The 20,539-nt window shown below is 42.6% G+C and overlaps 1 protein-coding gene across 2 annotated transcripts in view; it reads right to left on the bottom strand.

Annotated features, from left to right (window-relative positions):
- Positions 1-20,539, bottom strand: part of hob (bridge-like lipid transfer protein family member hobbit) — a 136,054-nt gene that overhangs the window by 56,439 nt on the left and 59,076 nt on the right. For both annotated transcript variants that reach the window (XM_055065537.2, XM_050169087.3), the window contains exons 22-29: positions 20,066-20,157; positions 13,058-13,130; positions 12,893-12,994; positions 12,672-12,731; positions 12,473-12,566; positions 5,374-5,584; positions 3,859-4,031; positions 364-462 (exon numbers count right to left, since the gene is read on the bottom strand). In XM_055065537.2, coding sequence (XP_054921512.1) covers positions 364-462; positions 3,859-4,031; positions 5,374-5,584; positions 12,473-12,566; positions 12,672-12,731; positions 12,893-12,994; positions 13,058-13,130; positions 20,066-20,157 — 904 coding nt within the window. The remainder of the gene's footprint in view (positions 1-363; positions 463-3,858; positions 4,032-5,373; positions 5,585-12,472; positions 12,567-12,671; positions 12,732-12,892; positions 12,995-13,057; positions 13,131-20,065; positions 20,158-20,539) is intronic.

Raw genomic sequence — 20,539 nt, 5'->3', positions numbered from 1 at the left:
GGGCAGCTGTTGTACGCAGCAGTCTGGTACGCCGATCGCGCCGCCGCTATCTTCGAGAGTGTTGCGGGAAAGCTCGCCTCCTGTCAACAGAGCGCACTTGGTCTGGGGCGGCGGAGTTCGATATATCCATTTTACATCCGGCCCCGTTCGAAATAAAGAATTAAAAATGCATGCGATTTTCCATGTGATATAGAAATTGTTTGATATACGCAATAATTCGATATATCCGTGTTCGATATATCGAGGTTTGACTGTACTTTTGTTTAGGCTCTGCACAGAGCGCTGCAGTCAATTTCTAAAAATAGCAGACTCAGATACCAGATTGTAGTACTGTGTTTAAGGCATAGTTTTCACATTACTCACCCCAGGTCAAGTCGTGATAGAATTTCAGGGATGGCATGCTTCTTTCCACAGTCATATTCCCCCATGGTGCACCCACTTCAACTGTTGAGCTCCGTCTTGCTGCAAGCACGTTTCACATTTAGCAATGAAGAACTCAATAACTTAGCACAACTGCAAAAGATAATAATAAATGAAGAAAGCTCAATGTAATGTCTAAGGAAATTGATTATGTCCCTTTTTTTTACCATTCACAACAAAAACATTTGGTACAGGATATAGCTGACATACTGACCTGTACAGTACCCAAAAGCCATGATACCTCCATTTGAAGTAGTAATGAACAGGTTACAGAGGCTCCTTCTATAAGTAGCGATGTAGTTATAAGGGCCTTGCAAGGCATGAAACAGAGAAAAGCAGCAGGAGAAGATGGAATAACACTCAATTTAATCAAAGATGGAAGAGACATCATGCTTGAAAAGCTGGCGGCCCTCTATACAAACTGTCTCATGACTTCAAGGGTCCCAGAGAGGTGGAAGAATTCCAACATTACATTAACCCACAAAATGGGAGATGCTAAAGAATTGAACAATTATATGCTCATAGCTTACTTCCAATATTATATAAAATATTCACCAAGATAATCTCCAATAGAACAAGAGCAACTCTGGACTTCAGTCAACTAAGGGAACAGGCCAGCTTCAAGAAGGGATACTCTACAATGGATCACACCTATGTCATCAATCAGGTAATCGAGAAATCTGCAGAGTACAATCAGCCTCTCTATATGGCTTTCGTAGATTAAGAAAAGGCATTTGATTCAGCAGAGATACCAGCAGTCATAGAGGTATTACGCAATCAAGGAGTGCAGAAAGCTTATGTAAATATCTTGGAAAATATCTACAGAGATTCCACAGCTACCTCAATTCTCCACAAGAAAAGTAGAAAGATACCTATAAAGAAAGAGGTCAGACAAGTTGACACAACTTCTCCAATGCTATTCACTCCATGCTTGGAAGTATTTCAGCTATTAAACTGGGAAGGCTTAGAAGTAAGGATCAACGGCGAATACCTCAGGAACCTTCAGTTTGCAGATGACATTGTCCTGTTCAGCAACACTGGGGACAAGCTACAACAAATGATTGAGGACCTTAATAGAGAGAGTGTAAGAGTCGAGTTGAAGATTAATATGCAGAAAACAAAGCCTGGAAAGGGAACAAGAGCTCAGGATCGCCAGTCAGCCTCTACAGCCTGTGAAGGAGTATGTTTACCTAGGTCAATTACTCACAGGGGACCCTGATCATGAGAAGGAAATTTGCAGAAGAATAAAAATAAAAACATTTTCAGATCCTGACTGGAAGCTTACCATTATCAATAAAAAGAAAGGTGTACAATCAGTGCATTCTACTGGTGCTAACGTATGGGGCAGAAACTTGGAGACTGACAAAGAACCTTGAGAACAAGTTAAGGACCGTGCAAAGAGCGATGGAACGAAGAATGTTAGGTGTAACATTAAGAGACAGGAAGAGAGCGGTGTGGATCAGAGAGCAAATGGGGATAGCCAATATTCTAATTGAGATTAAGAGAAGAAAATGGAGCTGAGCAGGTCATCTAATGCGTAGGTTAGATAACTCTTGGCCCATTAGGGTTATGGAATGGGTACCCAGAGAAGGGAAGTGCAGTGGCAGAAGACTAGGTCGACTGATGAAATTAAAAAATTTGCAGGTGCTAGTTGGAATCAGTTGGCACAGGACAAGGGTAATTGGAGATCGGAGGGACATGCCTTCGTCCTGCAGTGGACATAAAATAGGCTGATGATGATGATAGCTGACCGCTGGGCTAGGTGGTGAATAGGTATTGCATACATATATATGGTAGGGATGTGGGAGAGACGTCTGTGAGCCCTTTCCAGCAAAAAACTTCATGGGCATTGCCACAATGCCTTCTGGAGCTCTCTAATCATTGTCCCAATGCCCTCCGAAACTCCCTGGCCATTGACACAGTGCACTCTGGATGGCTGTAATTATGCGTTAACCCGCCCTGCAGAAACAGTGCAAAAACTGCAGCGCTTACTTTCGTACTCGCATGCAACAGCCCAGAGGGGAGATAATATGGCAGAAAGAGGAGACAGAGAATGCATAAAGCCAGTGCCCAGATGAACGGGTGAATAATAGCCACTCTTCGCTCGTGGCAGCTTGCATACATGGGATGATCGTGGGAGAAGGGAAAGGAGCCATCAGAAAGCATGCTTCGCTTGGGGTCTCATCAATAAAAGAAACATTACTACTAGACATAGCAACAGTTGTGGGCAAACTGTAAACATTTTTATTCAAGGTATGATGTGCAATGTTTCTGCTATTTCTGAAAAATAAACACCGCGCAAGTTTGTACATGCGGAAAACTGACGGAAGGCATGCAGACGCAAAGCCACACTAAAGCACTGCAACGTCAAGACGACAACAAGCAAGTGGCTGTCTAGTGAATCAAAATTTCAGCCACAATGCGATGCGCCCGTGTGAGGGAATGACAGTGCTAACTTTCTCGCAGGCTACAAACAATGCGCACTAGAACGCCTCAAGTAAACACATCTCTCTGTGTGTTGTGTGTATTACGTAGACAAACACAAGTGGTGCACACAAGGTAACATTTAACATCACATCATGACTGTCGTAAGCCATCAACATCACCACCAAATCTCGTCACAGTGCAAACAGCACAGAAAGCTTAACTTACATCGATTCCAACAGAGTGTGGGATCTGCATAATTTTAAGCATCAGTACCATCATTTACTTACACGTCAGAAGCCCTGTGAGGGTCATTAACATTACAAACAATTGGCATTGTTTTTTGTGGGGCACCTTTAACTGCAATGTGTCCTTTCACCTTAGCACTGGCTTTGCAACTGCGTGAGTACCATGCAAAAGATATGCAGAAATCGGAACTGAATGTGGAGATAGCTAAAGAAATGGGCTCTTACATAAACACAATATAGGTGCACAGGTTCCCTGAACTGATAAGATGAGGCAGCATAATGATGCAATAAAAAGCAACAAATGATAATGCAAGCATGAAGTGCAGTAAAGAATCATCCACTTAGCTAAAAAGCTAGATCCTACTAACAAGATTGCAATATGCTGCATTGAGTAGTCAGATGTGCACATGCATTGGAGCAGCTGCCCTTGGTTTACTAGTAAGGCCAAGTGGATACACGCTGTTAAAGTGCATTGGCCATTGGACCTGAAAACACTATGCACTCTCATTGTCTAGTTGTACTAATCATCACTCCACCCCTTACCTTTAGCTACATTCTATTGTGCTTGCTCTTTGCAGGTTCGAATGCACCAGCGTGCATGCATGTCATGTCTTCATTTTCCTTAAAACGTACAGATCTTGGCCTTTCCGCAAAACTTAGTTGCCTAGTGGCTTAGCTCGTATTTACAAAATAAATAAATAAATAAACAAGAAAAGGAAATGACAGTCTTAAGCAAAGCAAAGAATGATTGAAATATAGGTGATACCTCGTGGCGGTGCCTCCTGCTCAGCACCGGCCAGGGTGCCCCACACCTGGAATTCACGCCAGTCCACCATGAATTGTGGGAAGTCACGCAGCTGGCAGGTGACAGATTTGATGCTGCCTCTCACTTGGCGACACCACAGGGTCGAGAAATGCATTCCTTCCTCAGGATAGGGGCTGTGTACAAGCAATGCCGACAATTATCAATATTGATGCTGGCTCTTCATAATACAGAGAACCACAAGGAGGAATACAAAAAAAAAAGGACACGGTCTCTAGAAGCTAGCACAATTGTAACACTGAGTTTTTCCAAGTGCAAATGTCTAAAACGGTAAAAAAAATTTGTGCAGAAACCATCAACGATGACTGTCAATGTAAATGACTGCTTCAAAAAAGCTATTTCCTTATTAAAAGAATGGTGAACTTGATGGTGTTTATATTTGTTGCAGTGAGGACATTTAGGCAGTGTTTGTTGTTTCATTGTGTAAGTCAATAGAGAACAGAGCCATTAACTGGCAAATCTGTAGCAGTAGTATTGGTGGTCAGCATGTGTCAGCAGTCAGTAACAATTGTGCCCCACAACTCAGTTGCGTGACTGCATGCCCACTTTATGTCGGCGCGTTTCTATCGGCGACGAAACTTTGCCAACCAGCTACAAAAAAGGGTGAAAGAGCTGAAGAAAAGGATTATTTGTTTTATGAGAGAGAGAAAAAAACAGATCCCTCAAAACAATATACAACGTCATTCTGGAACTAAAGTGAGCAATCTAGCTGACATGTGTGAATAGACATTAATGGTTAGCTGCATGCTTTTGCTCCTGTCGGAAAATATATGAGCCTCGGAGGTTGCACTCGAGGACAGATGCAATAGCCAGAGCCAGAATCAGAGAAATTTTCATGTGGCACATTAACGATTGAAACACTTGGACAGGGAACTTAAAACAATATAGCAATTGTGCTGCTAATACCTGTGAATCAACAGAGGTCCACAGAGGCTCGCCGGTATGATAGAAAGTGGCACTGAAGTTATGGACAGTGCAGTCATAGACAGAACAATGTCATACATAATGAATGAGTGCTACACATTTATTCAAAATCCATGTGGAAAATATATAGCAAGAAACATGCATGTTCATTCAACATTTTGCAAATAACTTTTTTGTAGAAGGAAGAGTCACAAAGTGATGGTTTCTAGCAGAAACTGATATCAGCATGCCCACCTGTCAATGGAAGCATTTTAAATAACGAAGAATGAATTATGCATTTATTTGTATCTGATAGAATAACTTTCTAAAGGCATGCACAACCATGCCACTGTCTTGTCAACCCACTGCCATTCTTCCTGTTTCATCAATATTTCGAGAGCTTCCGTATGCAGTACACATACACAAGGAAACCATCTTCAAATAAAAGAATCAAAACTAGGCCACATGCATGTGTGTGTGTGTGCACACGCGCGCGCGCGTGCATATGTGCGTGTTCAACATACCTTCAACGATAAACAGAAGTTGTTCACCCACCTCTCAGGATCAAGTCGACGCATTACTTCAACAACAGCCTCAGTGCCATGGTATGATGGGTCGGCCAAGGCCAGTACCTCAAGTTGATCAAAGTGCCAGAGGACAAGGTGAGATCGCATAGATGCTCCCTGCCCAAGCTGCTTGGAACGTTGGACATATATGTCGGCATTCTTCTTCCTGAGGCTGGCATAGAGCTCGTTCAGCTTGGAGGCTGTGGGAAGACATTCATGTCATGCTGCTAGGGCCGTATGCCTTGAACCTCGTCAATGGCAACAGTTGCAGCATTATTAAATTTAATACTTGAGATTGATAATTTGATCAGGTCTGAATCTTCTCACTAAAGTGAGGTACACTAAATTAGCAAGGCACAGCCAATCGAGCTTTCGAAGTTACAATATAAGCAATCACGCAGTTTTGCTGAAGGCTAGTTCAATTAGTGATTCAGCAGACACCTCTAAAAATTTTCTTACAATACATTAGGCTTAAGAAAGAAAAAAATTACTGTCTCAAATTACAAAGAGCAAGTACATCAAAGGTTGACCAGCTAGGCATGCACAACAACATCGACGAAGTGATCGAGGCTCAGACTATGGTGCAAATACTACGCCTATCCTCGTCCAAAGCCGGTAGACTAATCCTAAACGAAGCTAATATCTCCCCATCTCCCTATTTCGAGCATGCGATTACCCTACCGAGCGAAATTAGAGACAACTACAAAGTCGCACTATTTCCTAGAAACGACCACCCACAACACAACGTGGGCAGGCGCAGGGCCCGCGCACGCGCGATTCTCGATCGCACCGACGCGGATCGCGAAGCCACCGCATTTGTGGACGCGGCCCAGTACGGCAACACATCCACTTGCGCGATAGCAGTCGTAGACGGTAACGGAACCTTACGATCATCCGCATCGGTTAAAACGACCACCAGCGCTAAAGCAGAACAGATAGCCATAGCCATCGCCATGGCAGACCCCACATTTACTCATGTCCTCACGGACTCGCGTGCCGCAATTCGGGCCTACAAAAGCGGCAACGTATGTAAAGAAGTGGCGCACATACTACTAGCGAGCTCAAAGGAGAGCAAACAACGCCTCTCCTGGTTCCCCGCTCACATGGGGAAAGACATTCACCCGCAGAAACCAAACCTCAATGAAACGGCCCACGACCGGGCGCGAGAACTTGCCCGCCGTGACGGTCCCACGGCCTCCGAGGGGCTGGACATTCAGTTTAATGACCTGCTACTCACTTATCACGAAATCACCTCATACTATCGAAAAGGCAGAATGAAATATCCGCTCCCGCACTCCAAACTCGAACGCGCGCAGGCGGCCGCGTTGCGAATGCTACAAATGGACTCGTATCCGTCACGAGGCCTACTGAGTCACTATAACTCAGACATCCCGGCAAATTGCCCAGACTGCCAAGAACTTTATTGCTCACTCTCGCACATGCTATGGCAATGTACCGCGTTACCAAAGAGCCCTCTCTCTAGTGAGCCCGAATGGGAAGAAGCCCTCAAAAGCCCGGACCTCAAACTCCAGCTCAAGGCCGTCCAGAGGGCCCAGGAACTGGCGGAGCGTCACCATGTTCCCGTCCCGACTTGGGCGTCGCCAACGGTTTCGGCCCGAGGAGTTCCCCGCATGGGATCTCTAACGGCTTAAAACTCCTCAGGACCTCACTGAAGTTCTTGACTGACTGACTGACTGTCTCAGCAAAGAACATCCACAATCAGCGGTACACAATTTATGGGTGCTTACACTAAAGTGGAAAATTAATTATGCAATGTTAAGACACGACTAAAGGCGGAAAAAAGCTCAGGACAGGAAAGAGCGGACAAATATAACGCTCTTTCCTGTCCTAAACTTTTTCCTGCCTACGCTTGCGTCTTGACATTGCGCAATAAGATTGATACGTCAAATTAATTTCTGGGGTACAAAGTGCCCAAGACACAATTTTGTTATAAGGAATGTTGTAGAGGGAGACTCTGGATTAATCTTAACCACCTAGTGTTCTTTAATGTGTACCTGAATCTATGAACACAGGCGTTATTGCATTTCACCCCCATCAACCACCACGGGGTTTGAACTCACGACCTCGAGCTCAACAAGTACTTTGCAAATACAAAAATTGCCAAAGAGCATAGACGGGCTGAGAAAGTCCACTAATTGTCCAAGTTATGGCTGCAGCCCTCAGCAAAAGAATCTTTATTTCAATGCGGCAGGTGGTTTTTGTGGCATTAGTATACATCTACAAGTACTTGGACTCTCTAACAGAACAACAGCATTTCATGGGTTCTATTTTTCTTTTTGTTAGTTACTATCACGTGAAGTCAAGCTTCATTGACTGCTGGCTTCATCGTGTTTGGCAAAGTGTCATAACATGAGAACCGCCATAAGGTGAAATTTGGCATGTGCTAACGATAAGGCTTACTAAAACACAAAAGAAAAATGATAGCGTAACTGATGCTTATACTTGTGTTTAATACTTTAACCATGGGACACTTAAAAAATCACCATACAAGCCATATGATAGGCTAACCATATTTGCTAGCACAAAATAAGCTGTAACAAGCTACAGCTAGTACTATATTTGTCAGCGTTTGATGCTCTGGATAATATATGAAAATCTCTTGATACACTTCAAGGTAAACCCATAATGGCTAAGCCTTGTAGCAACCACCTCACATAGTGGAGCAGTACAGTAAACTGCCGTTAAAGGGAAGCTGAAGAGTCTGTCGAATTCAATAAGACGCTCATATATGGATGCGGGAACCTTATAAACCATGAAGGTAAAATTGGGGGGGGGGGGGGGGGGGGATTTTTCACTTAGGAGCGACACAATCGTCGGTTAAAATTGCGCTGTAGCTCCGCCCCCCGTCGAGCGCCGCGCGCTGCTGCTGACGCTGACGATGCGAGCGGAGACCGGAAACCGCGGCGTAGTGACGTTAACACTGGTGTTCCACTCCTTCGCAGTCTCCGCGACCGTGCCTGACCGGGCTTATTTCTGCGTGCGTGCCATCCTAATCTGCTTCGCTCGACCCTACATTCCTTTGTTTGTGTGTATATAGAAGTGGTAGCTGACGTGCGCAGCATCAATTGAACTTGTAGGCCGATCATGCCGGCGTTCTGTGCAGCCTACGCTTGCACGAACACCAGCGGCCGCGACGACGTTTCGATGTTCCATTAGTTCCTGCAAGACAAGAAGCTTTCAGCTAAGTGGGAGGCTGCTGTGAAGCGAAACAACTTCAAGCACTCAAGCACAACAGTGTTGTGCTCTAACCACTTCCGTGACGATTACTACCGGAGTTTATCAATAATGCGTGCTTTGGGTTCTCCTAAAGAAAAAAAAAATTGGCATGCTGAACGGAAGGTGCATGTTTATCTCCCACCCTTGATGCAGGTTTCATCGCCAAGCGCCGCGAATTTTCTATTCGCACATGTGTTGTGAAACAGCCTGCATGCAGCTACCATAACGCAGTGCAAGCGTAAAGTTTGCATGTGTTGGAAAGCCTGCTCATGCCAGGACACTGCACTCCCCCTTCTCTCGCACACATAGAGAAACCGACCATCTCACGTAGCTGACGGAATTCGCCGGTTACGAGTAGTGTGCGGATGGCGCGCTGATGAAGGTTCTATACTACACGTGCTACAACAGCCGGTAAACTTTTCCCGCGTTTAAACCCTCTGTGTAGATTGCCGACAGCTTTGGGGCAGCGCACAAATGCCGAAGATCGCATCACCGCTTACGTTCTACGAGGAGGCATGCAGGAACATAACACTACAGTTGTTTGCCCGGGAACGTACTCACTGGAACGCTGAATGCAGCTTAGCAAAAAACATACTCGCCAAAGAACATTTCCAACACAAGGAGATGCTAACACTTCGCCTTCATTCACATGGAAAGCAGTGCTTGCACCAGCATTTTTTGCTTCTTGGAGAGGCCGGCTCTTCGCACTCAGCTCGTACATGTAGGGAGTAAAGTATAAACCCCTTACAAGTGATCTTGCACGCGACAGCGACAGCGCGACAAGCGAGGCGATGTCTGTCGCGTTCACTCGTCGCCTGCAAGCCGAACTCCACGCGAGCAACGGCTCTGAGCGACGACTTCCCGGTATGAGGGCAGCAATATACGTGCCGAAACTAGCGTGACGCATGCTTTATCAATTTAAGTTGATGTATTTTACTGAAGAAGGAGCATAAAATATTTCTGAAGGTCTTGCACTAGTTTCTTATTTTTGCACGTGTAAAATTCAATAGTTTGCTCATTCCGTGCGACAAACAGTAGTATTTGAGTTATGTACATCCAGTTTCGGCTTCGCACTATTGGCTAATCGCTCATAGCATTTCCGGGCGACGAGCGACGAGTTCTAGATTTCTAGAAACGAGCGATCGAGCGACAACACCGAGCGATCTGTTCAAGCGACGGCCCGTTTCATCGCTCGAAGCCGTCGCCCGTCACTGTCCCGCGCGAAATCGCTCTCGTGGAGTTTGGACTTAACGCCGAACTCCTCAGAGAAACGCAAGCTCTCGAAATTTTCCATGACCGTCTCAGCAAAACACCACCAAACTACCTTGAACCGTGCTTCGTGTGTAGCGGCAGCAGTCGGTCCGGACGAACGCCATTGTTGACGTCACGAGGCGCCCGACCAATCACAGGCGAAAACGAGGCGCGCGAGCTGGGCGTGTCTACTGCTGCACTTTTCGTCGAAATAAAATATGTTTGCGCTTTCTTTCGCTCAATTTCGATGCGATATTCAAATTCAGAGGGTTGAAAACCACGACGTACTGCTCTTTACTCATTTCTTCTGGAAAAGCTTTCAGCTTCCCTTTAACTCGAAGCTGTAGAAACTGGAAAAAATTATGAGTTAAGCGGAGTTTTTAGATAAGCATAATCATAAAGATAGAAGCCAGATGGCTGTACATAGATTACATTGAGTGCTGCCAGTAATATTCTACGTCACTTTCACGTGCCTCAGCACCGGACATGTTGGTGTCTACAGGCAGCGGTGTTACTGGCATTGTGCCCAAACAGCCTGCCTGGCATTGAGCCAAGAAGATTGCAATATCTGAAGCCAGTCATCTGAGCATAACTGTTCCAGACATCTAGAAAGCTGACGCTGCTTCTTTTTTGTATCGTAATGAATACCGAACAATGTTACTGAAGCGGCCACCTTTGTCAAACTGCAATGTCGCTGAAACACTGTGGGCTCGCATGCTGGGTCCTTTAGGGTGCAGCACGTGAGGTGATCGCATATGCTCAAAAGTGCTCAAGGTCATGATTAATATGCTGTGACCGCACTGATGCGTCACTGGCAGCATCCTAAATGAGAGGAGGGGAAAAGAAAGGATAACTCCCAGCTCACCGTTGCTGCGTGAGGCCCCAACAAAAGGGCAGCAATTACCCAAGCAAGTGCGTGCGAGTAGTGATAGAAAGAAGGGGGAAAAGATGAGGGGAGCAGAGCCTGGTGCGGTGTCTGGCTGGGCTAATGAGCTGCTGTTGGGTGAAAAGCGAGTGCAAGTGACGTTGCCAACGCTGCACATTGCCTTTCCTTGGTATTTTCCAAGTCAAGATTTCAAGATTTCTGGAGTCAGGTGCAAAAGCATTTTGAGATAAGGAGTGAAAAACAAATGGGTTGACACCATGGCTGGAAAAAATTTAGACAAGCGATATTTTGAGACATCAGCGTTGGAGTTAATAAGGGCCTACTATGATTTTATACCTGTTATGCACATGCTGTGAACAAATGTTTCTATATATATATATATATATTTCTTTTTTTCTTTTTAAGTTGAAGTTTATTGCCACATCATAAATATAGATAGTTGCCTTAGTATATAAGTGTTACAGGAGGAGGTCCCAAAGTGAAAATTGTCTGTGGGACTATCGGTATGACATTGGTTGATTACAGAGAAGGCGAGTCTAAAAGCAGCTTGCATACAAATGGTTAACTGAAATGATTTGAACACTGAACTGAATTCTAACTTTTTTCCAAAGCTTAAGCCGTATTGCAACTGATTGTTGTGTCTGTACAATCGTGAGGAGTATATCAGGGGACACCAAATCTGTGTTTAAGCAACAATTACTTGTTGTGGATTTGAATCTGACACGTTAATATGTTACAAGTAGTTTTCCGATTAAGCCTTAAGTCTCAATGAACACGTAGATCGGTGCGAGTCACTTGTGTTTAGCCACTACGGCATCTTGAGGGCAAATTTGGTGTTGCCTTACATATTGTAATGGAATGGAAGTAAGCAAAATGTGCAGCACTGTTTCACATGCAAATACACCTGCCTTAGGAATAAGAATTCGAAGACACATGATTGACACAAGACACAAGACACACGTGATTGTCCACGAATTGCTTTCATGCATAGGCATACTGAACTTCCTGGTTTTCCTCAATCAGACCTGCCAACATAAGAATTTGAAAACATGACACTGAAAGCCAAGAAATACTAAAATCTGGCGAAAAATACACAAGATTGTTTGATAATTTAGTATGCTGACTATTTACTAATGGGTCATAAACTTTCTTCAGTATTGGAACTATGAACAGAGCAAGAACGATCCACAACGCAGACAAGCCAAAATGCTTATGAAGTTTATTAATGAAGTATTCAACAATTCGGTTGCCAGTATACATACATATTGTTTTTATCAGTTATGTTGCTGCTGCGCGGGTACGTTCATACTATAATCAACAGGTCTGAAAAATTGTGCCATAAAAAGTCACTCAGTTACTGTATCTGTCTCTCTTTAAATCAATTTTGCCCTGAACTATATGCAAATGAAAAATAGTAAAATATTTGTGTCAATACGACAACTAAATACGAATGCTAAAAATTAGCTATTTTACGATAAAATAATAAAAGTTGGCAAGGATGCATAAGGCTCGTAACAGGCAAAGATGGAATGATAAAACGCACATTACTATATTCCCACTTTCTAAGTGTGTGTAATGGTGTGTTGCGCGAGATTTTCAAAGAAATAAGCCAAAGTTGGGAAGAGGCATAGAAATCTTAAGCAAGATAATTTTGCTAAGCTTTAGGATTTTAAGAAATAAAGCGATGAAGAAATAAATTGGTCAGCAGACATACCCGGCAGCAAAAGATGTGTTTTGCGATAGTTTTCAATCTTCTCATCGAGCATTCTCTTTCTCTTCAGGCTTTCATGGTATTCGTCTTCAAGTAGCTGCAAAGGCACATGCACGAGACTTCAGAACTTTGCCGACTAAGTACACTTCAACATGGCGAATTAAGATACTTGAAAGAGAAGGCTGAAGAAGGATAATCTTACCTCATAGTTGTTCCTGAGCTTCACTTCAAATGGATCATCACCAAGCTCTATTGTCAGTGTCTGACATAAACACAAAGAGATATCGGTAAAGTAAAAGCTATGTGTAATTCAAGAAACTAATGGCGTAGATAACTTTAACTCTACAGTTATAAATTAGCATGTTTGAATTTCATAGTACTCGATAAAACATAAACGGTAGTGACCAATTCGCTTAGTCTTACCTTAGCCTTGATAGAAAAGTCAGAGGGAAGTGGTGAATCAGCTGTAAAAGGTACCTTGCCCTTCTTGTGGACAAGCTTTAACCATCTAATGATGTTAACAGCCTGAAATATAGTTGCATAGAATAATAAATCCAAGACCCATAGCAAGCAATACAAAATAAGTACCTCTTCACTACAGGCTTCTGCAAAGTTGTAGTCGTAGGGGAAAGCAACTCGCATTTCCTCAATGGAAAGAGTCCTGCAATACACAATCATGAGCAAACATTATTTGAGATGTTCCATAAATTATGTTTCAGTTACAAGCAAAACAGTAGAAACAGTAAAATGAATCAGAACTTTTTTCCCATACGTGTTGCAATGTGTGCAATTTGTATTTTTTTTGTATCCATGATTTGCTGCTAATACATTCTATAACATGCCATGTTTCATTCTGTTATTGTTCCTTTCTCCATTATGTAACTCACTCCCCTCTCATGCTTTGGTGCTAGAGCTTAGGTGAAATAAATAAATAAATAAATAAATAAAACAAACTCTAAATAAGGATAGCCACACATATCTCACTGTGATAAAAATGAGAACTGCTGACACATTTCTTTATTATCATCAAGTTTATTATACAACGACAGTGCAACATGAAGGTTCTCAAGTCTGCTAGGTGGTTCTTAATCTGAATTTAAGTGTGACTTTTTAAGTTTGTGAGTTTCTTCCGGGATTGAAATGTCTGGTAACTTTAGAACTAGCCAATGGTTATAAGTAAATTTGTCTATTTCCAAAAATAAAACCCCCACAAAGTCACACATGTGCAATCTCATTAAAGCATTTCATCCAGAAAATCAAGCCTGAATCTGTTACTAATGACAAAAAAAAAAGAAGAAAAAAAAGAAAAAGCAGAAAACTAATATGTAAATTAGAACCTTGTTACCATGTCAGCCCATTGTATGTTCCCACAATCCTGCCTGGAATTGCCTTGGACAGAAACAGCTAATCTAAAACAGTTTTGTGATTGCAGAGCATAGCTACTATATTCACAGAATAAAGCATGTGTGAGAAGTTTTACCAATAGCACTTGGTTAATTTATTCTGAGCTGCAATACAATGTGTACAATGTTTTTTTATTCCGAAGTCCAGAAAAAAAAAAAGAACTTTTTTTATTAGGGATGGGCGAACATTCGAAGTTTCAAATACGAATCGAATACTACAGACTAACTATTTATACTCGTGTTCGAAAAGGAAATATTTGGTATTTTTGAATACCTAAAGTAACCAAATATTTCCCAACAATCGAATGTAAAAATGTGGTTACTCTTCTCCGTTAAGCAATGCAGGAACAAAATAAGTAATGCAAGGTTTGTTTTTGGTTTCGCAGCAAAAGCCTACGTGACAACCCATAATTTTTGCTGGTAGTCTGTGATTTAGTGTTTTTCGCAGTCTAGTTGGGTAGCAGTTTCAGCTTATATTTATTTATTTATTTTTACATACTGCAGCCGATCTTGGGCTAAAGCAGGAGTGGTGATAATATCATGGTGATAACATCATATGTCAGGTGCAGACAAAAAATTGGTCAAGGTAAATAATGACCATTTCAGGGTAAAGCATTCCAACATGTAATTGTAGAGGGAGAAAGCTATCTTTGTACATGTCAGTTCTGGGTTGCAATAGTAAAAGATTTGGGCTGTGAGAGCTACTAGTAGGGAAATGTTTAGAAAAACTTAATGTATTTATCTAAGTGGGTACAGTGTGAACAGTTAAGGTTATGCAGGGGTGGGCCGCCCAAAGCCATTTTGGAGCAATTTCTGGAGCAAGTAAAATTGCGTTTTGGAGCAGTTAGGAGCAGACAAAACTGCATTCTGGAGCAGCTTGGAGCAGACAAAATTTTGTTTTGCAGTAATTTGTAGCAGATAAAATTACATATTGAAGCAATTTAGAGCAGGCCAATCTGAATATTGGTGGAATAATAAAATATGGCAGCGCACTTCGAAACCACGACGAGACACAGAATAAACCAACACAAGCACTGCACTGCAACTGTCTTAAGCAATGTCTTAAGCTAAGTTTTGAAGCCAATTACCCTGAAACAAACTTTCTAGTGCATGCAAATTTTGGTAATAGTGCCTGTAGATATGTTATTAGTGGTAGCAATCACAAAAAAACATGCATTCTGCAATAGTGAGCCCGAAATTTCAAAAAGTAGCCCAAGACATTTTTTTACAGATACGTGTTTCGTGAAAGTGTCGTGAAATGCCTGGAAATGTGCTTGACCAACAGACCGTACAGGGAAGCAAGAGTTATGAACTACTGTGGTTTATTAAAAGCCATTTCTACATAATAGACCAGGGTGAATCCAAAACACCTGCTATAGTGCATAATGTAAATGATTAGCACTTCATGATTGGTCAAAATGACCCAGGCTTCGCCCATATAAGCATCAAAACAGATTGGAATAGTTTTACATTGTATCGGCTCTGGGGACAGAGACGCCCACCTGCTGAACTCACTGCAGCGCTCGTCCCTAATATCTAGTTTGCTTGCAGCGCCCTCAGCCTATTATTTTTTATTTCGATAGCATTTATTTCCATAGAAATTACACGGACACTCCAGGCACATTTCTGCCACCGCCGTGACGTTCTGTATAAAGTCCAAGGGTGATAACATTGTCGCCCGGTGCCATGTGCTGTATGTGCGAGTGAAAGCGTGCGAGGGTGAGCCGACAATGGCAGCTCATTCTCGCACGCACAAGGGAGAAAAGCGGGGACGAAGCACACCGTCTTCCATCGCGTGCAAAGCACCATGGGGGGGGTGCGTTCTACTTTGGTGGCTGCTGCGTATGGTGTGGCCGCATGGGCCCTATATTAGTAAGTGGTCTGCGATGGGACAGAGTGTGCGGTGAGCTCCGTGTCCGCTGTTTAAGCCACTTAGTTTGCGTAGAAGCAAGAGGCAGCACGAAGTTCAATTCCCTTGCTGCTGCTGCGCTTTCTCACTCCAGCATTTTGACAGCGAGTTTCCATAGTTGTTGAGTGAGATGTGCTCATGTTTGCTTGTGCACACATGACACCATGCTTGTTAATTTAGTTAGCATGCCTATGTTTATATGATTATACAGCCCGACAAAACTACTATCCTTACTTCGTGTAGCTCTTTAATAATTCACTATCGCAATCGATGCTTCGCCTTTTGGGCGAAACTAAGACCTTTTCTTGTTGTTTTGAGCCTCAGCTAGGGAGCACCGTGCCACTCGGCCTACTCAACTGTACTCTGGTAGACACTAAATACACTCTCTGTACACTCTCTGTACACTCTCTGACTTGGCATGCCCTGCCCAATCTGACAGGAGCGACGACAGCTGAGAGTGGCCGCACGCGCACCGGCCACTTGCCATAAGTGCTGAAAAGTTCAGTGTTACAAGCGAGAAAATTATGAGAAACAGTGCCAGAGGCGCCGTCGCACGGTGTGTGTAATGTGAATGGCTGCAGTCTTTTGCAGAGAACGAGTCTGCTTGCTGTTGGCGGCCACTGCCAGAGCACACGCGCCAAATCCGTTCTGGCGCAGCGTGGAGCAATTTTGGTCAATTCTCTCTGTTTGGAGGAGTTTCGTACAGGAATTTGCATGTGTATCAAAGTGTCGGAAATGGCAAAGGAGTCTTGCCCCTGGTTATACCACAATCTGTGAAGATTTCCTTTCAATGTGCCTCTTCACATGTGTCCATGCCACATAAGAACTCCAGTGGCTTTTTTTTTTCTTCTTCCAAAGTTCTGACTTTTCTTTTGGTAACAATTTATTTAGTATCTACAAAATATCTGCTCGGCACCTGTAACTGTAGGTTTGGGTGTTCCACAAGGGTCGGTCCTGGGACCACTATTTTTCTTGGTATTTATAGATGACAATGTTAATCAAGTATCCATCAAAATTAAGCTATTTGCATTTGACTGCATAATTTACCACAGGATTGATAACCCTCACGACAAGTTCCAATTAAATCAAGCTCTTCATCATATAAAAAAACGGTGCGAGACCTGGCAAATGAAAATTAACCCAGAAAAAACAGTTCTCATGAGAATCACTAGAAAGTGCTTACCATTACAATTTAACTACTTTTTAAATGGAAATCTATTATATGAAGTAAAGCTTTATAAGTATTTAGGCGTCATATTTACCTCGGATCTTCAGTGGAACGAGCATATTCCTTACAACAAGAAAAAAGCATTAAGCAAACTTGGGTACCTAAGATGAACACTGTGGCAGGCGCCACAGGAAATTGACATACAAGAACTGATGACATATAAAATGTTTATCCGACTAATCATAGAATATGCGTCAATAGTGTGGGACACGCATATGAAACAAAATATGGCCTCATTGGAAAGTATTCAAAGAAAATTGGTCAGATTTGTTTACAATATCCTTGAAAGTGTGCAAAATCGATCGGTCCGTTTCATTCTTAACAATTATCACCGTACTTCTAGCGTTACTAACATGAAACTTGCTCTTGGCATTCCCCTTCTCTCTTGCCGAAGAAAATTATCTCGTTTCTCCCTTGTGGGGATGCGCGACTCTCGCGCGTCCCCTGATGTTTTTCCCGCATAGCGCGTCTCCTGCAGGGCGGCTTCGCCCGCCGCGTGGCCTGGCGCCCGCGGCGGTCGGAGTGGTTGAAGCGCAGTGCGAGAGATGGCGCTAGTGTTGCGCAGCTGCTAACGCCGCCGACAGGCGAGGTTACTTGGGCGCCGGGGGACAAGGGGCTTCCTCTTTCCCGGCGGGTCGGCGAACAGCGTGGACATTCCGCGCACGCGCGGCGACCCATGCTTCTGCGAGACCGTCTCGCGTGGCCGCCTTGGACACCATTCACGTGACCGTACACGCGAACGACCAGGCGTTGGGATCCAGCATGGGGCGAACATATTCGCTCGCAATCCGGTCGCTCGGTGAGTCGGACTTCTAGATTTGCCGCACGCCCATCGGCATGTTTTGGGGATAGCGACTCGGCTAGCAGGCATTGATCTATGAAAGGTGCAATAAATGCCCTTGTGACTGTTTGCACTACTGTGTTGTCGTTCCTTTGTCCCAAGAGTACGGAGGAGAATCCCTATCTCCCACACCCTCTTTCATAAAATCTACTATCATAACCCCGAGCTCAAGTCCCGGTACATTACACCAGCATCTTATGTCTCTGCACGTATCGATCATCGCTTCAAAGTTCATGTACCTGCGCAGTGCACAGTTACCTACTCATACTCGTTCTTGCCGAGAACATGTCTTGAGTGGAACCACCTGCCTGTGTCACTAGTCGCTATCACTGATACAGACCGTTATCGCAGAACACTATCAAATGAATTATAAGCCTACTTCAAAACTGCGTCACTACCACGTTGTCACCTATTGCTATTGTTTTCTTTCATTGCTATTATTCCGTGTTTTCGTTTTTTTATTCTTGTTACTTGATTTTCAAGTGTTTATTTTTGCCTTGTTACTTTTGTGCTCATTTACCTGTTGTTGCTATATCTTATTTGCGGTATAACTGTTCTTGACTTCTCCTTGTATTTTATGTACTGATATACTGAAGCCCCACCCTTCTATAATGCTTCTTGTAAGCCCTGAGGGTAATAATAAATAAATAAATAAATAAATAAATAAATAAATAAATAAATAAATAAATAACTACAGCTGGCGCGCATCTGCTAGTGCTTTGGTAAAAAAGTCTGAACTGGATTCGTTAACAGTCCTGGCGCCACGCTGATCGGTTGCAGTACCTGTATCTACTCTGTCACAATAAAATAAAATAACAAAGGACGATATTATTCAATCTGTCACCAAACAAAGCACACGCTCTCACCACTCCAAAAAAACTGCGGGAATTTCATTGTCGAACCGATATCTTTAAAAATTCATTCTTTCCACGAACGGTGCGAGAACGGAACATGCTTCCAGCTGACGTTGTGGAATGCTCGTCTTCGGCTGCTACCATTTCAGCCCTGAAGGCTCACCTGTCAACAATTTAATTAGCCAGAAGACACTAGTTCTTTTGTTTCCTTTTTTGTCTATATCCAAAGATTTCCTTTGTTACCTTGTACGCATATGTCTTACCCTATATGTTTTCCGATGTGACTTAAACCCTGTATTTATTTGTACATGAAAACATTCCTAGTGTATATATATATATATATATATATATATATATATATATATATATATATATATATATATATTTTTTTTTTTATGGGCAAGCGACGTTATGCAAAACATGTGTTGTCTGTGTTATGTATTTATGCATCTTGTACCCCACTCCTGCTCACAGCCTTTCCAGGCTAGCAGTGTTGCTGAAATAGTGTTCTTGAAATCTAGTCATACAGCAGCCATTCTTTCACGGAAAATTTTTTTGAAACCAGGCTTTAAAGTTGTTGAGAGGCTATTCGTGTACCTTATTTATTAACAATTATGATGTTGTGTATCCCCTGTCCCTAATATTTAGCTGTGTTTATTGCCCTAGTCAGTACCAGCACGTACCTAATACCGAAATAAATATTTAGGTATGCTTAATTACATGCACGTGCATTTGACTATGCGATATTCAGTTCGACATACTTACTATTTGCATTCGATTCGTATTTGAAAAAGTTTATATTTGCCCAAATCTAAAGAAAAAGCATAATTGGGTAAATGTAATAATAAAAATAAAAATAATATACCTCGTACTACAGAATGCCAGTGGATAATGCAACAAAAATATGTTGCTTCAAATTAGCATGAACAATTTGCGCTACGTAATGTCTGCAACTGCTAGAGAGTTCAGCAAGATTTTATCTCTCCATATGCCACCAGTTCACACAAACTTGAAAGCAAAGACACGAGGTAAGCTATGGGGTGGAATATATATGTACCAATCCAGAAAAACTTCACAGTGTAAAGAAAAAAATATAACATACAAGAACAGACTAGTATGTACAAAACAAACACTTTCCAATTTAATCCTTTTGACAAGGTTCTGAAAGTTCAGAACTAACTGGGCTCAGCAGTAACTCAGCAGTAATACCAGAGAAATTAGCCATGTCAGCTTCAAAATGTGGCAATACTTTAGTCAAAGGAACTTGTTGAGAAGTGTCTGTTTTATATTCCCAACTATGCAGAGACTCTCACAAATTTGTTTACAAACATTTTATACTCAGAGCAATGAATGTACCTTACCAGAGCTTGTTGTACTGCTGAGTCAATCCCTTTATCGTGTGGCGATTTATGGATGACTTTTCATCTGATAGGGCAGCCACATACTGCACTTGCTGTTAACAGCCCAAAAAGGGGGGGAAAAAAGTTACAAATTCTTCAGAAGTAAAAACCATCACTAATACATTTATAATTTAGAAAATGTGCATGAAATGAGGCATATATTGCAAAAAGCTGACAAAAATAAATTTGTAACACCGCACTCAAATCATAGAGCTATAATTCACATGCAACCATGTTGCTACTTCTGCCAAGAATTTGAAAGTTATGTGAACAAATGGCAAGACATCTGAACAATCCAACGACTCTCATTTTATGCACTACGCTTCTGCAAACATTCCTGTTTCTTCATAACCAAGTCTTGTATGTTTAAAATAATGTTCAGTTGCAAGCTAGTGCCTGTTCTGTGTCTTCCCTCTTGTTGTCAAAATTTGCTGT

The sequence above is a fragment of the Dermacentor andersoni genome, chromosome 3 (assembly GCF_023375885.2).
Source record: "Dermacentor andersoni chromosome 3, qqDerAnde1_hic_scaffold, whole genome shotgun sequence".
In the NCBI taxonomy this organism is placed as follows: Eukaryota; Metazoa; Arthropoda; class Arachnida; order Ixodida; family Ixodidae; genus Dermacentor; species Dermacentor andersoni.
The sequence above is the reverse complement of the archived record's forward strand: the minus strand, read 5'-3'. Positions and strand labels throughout refer to the sequence as shown.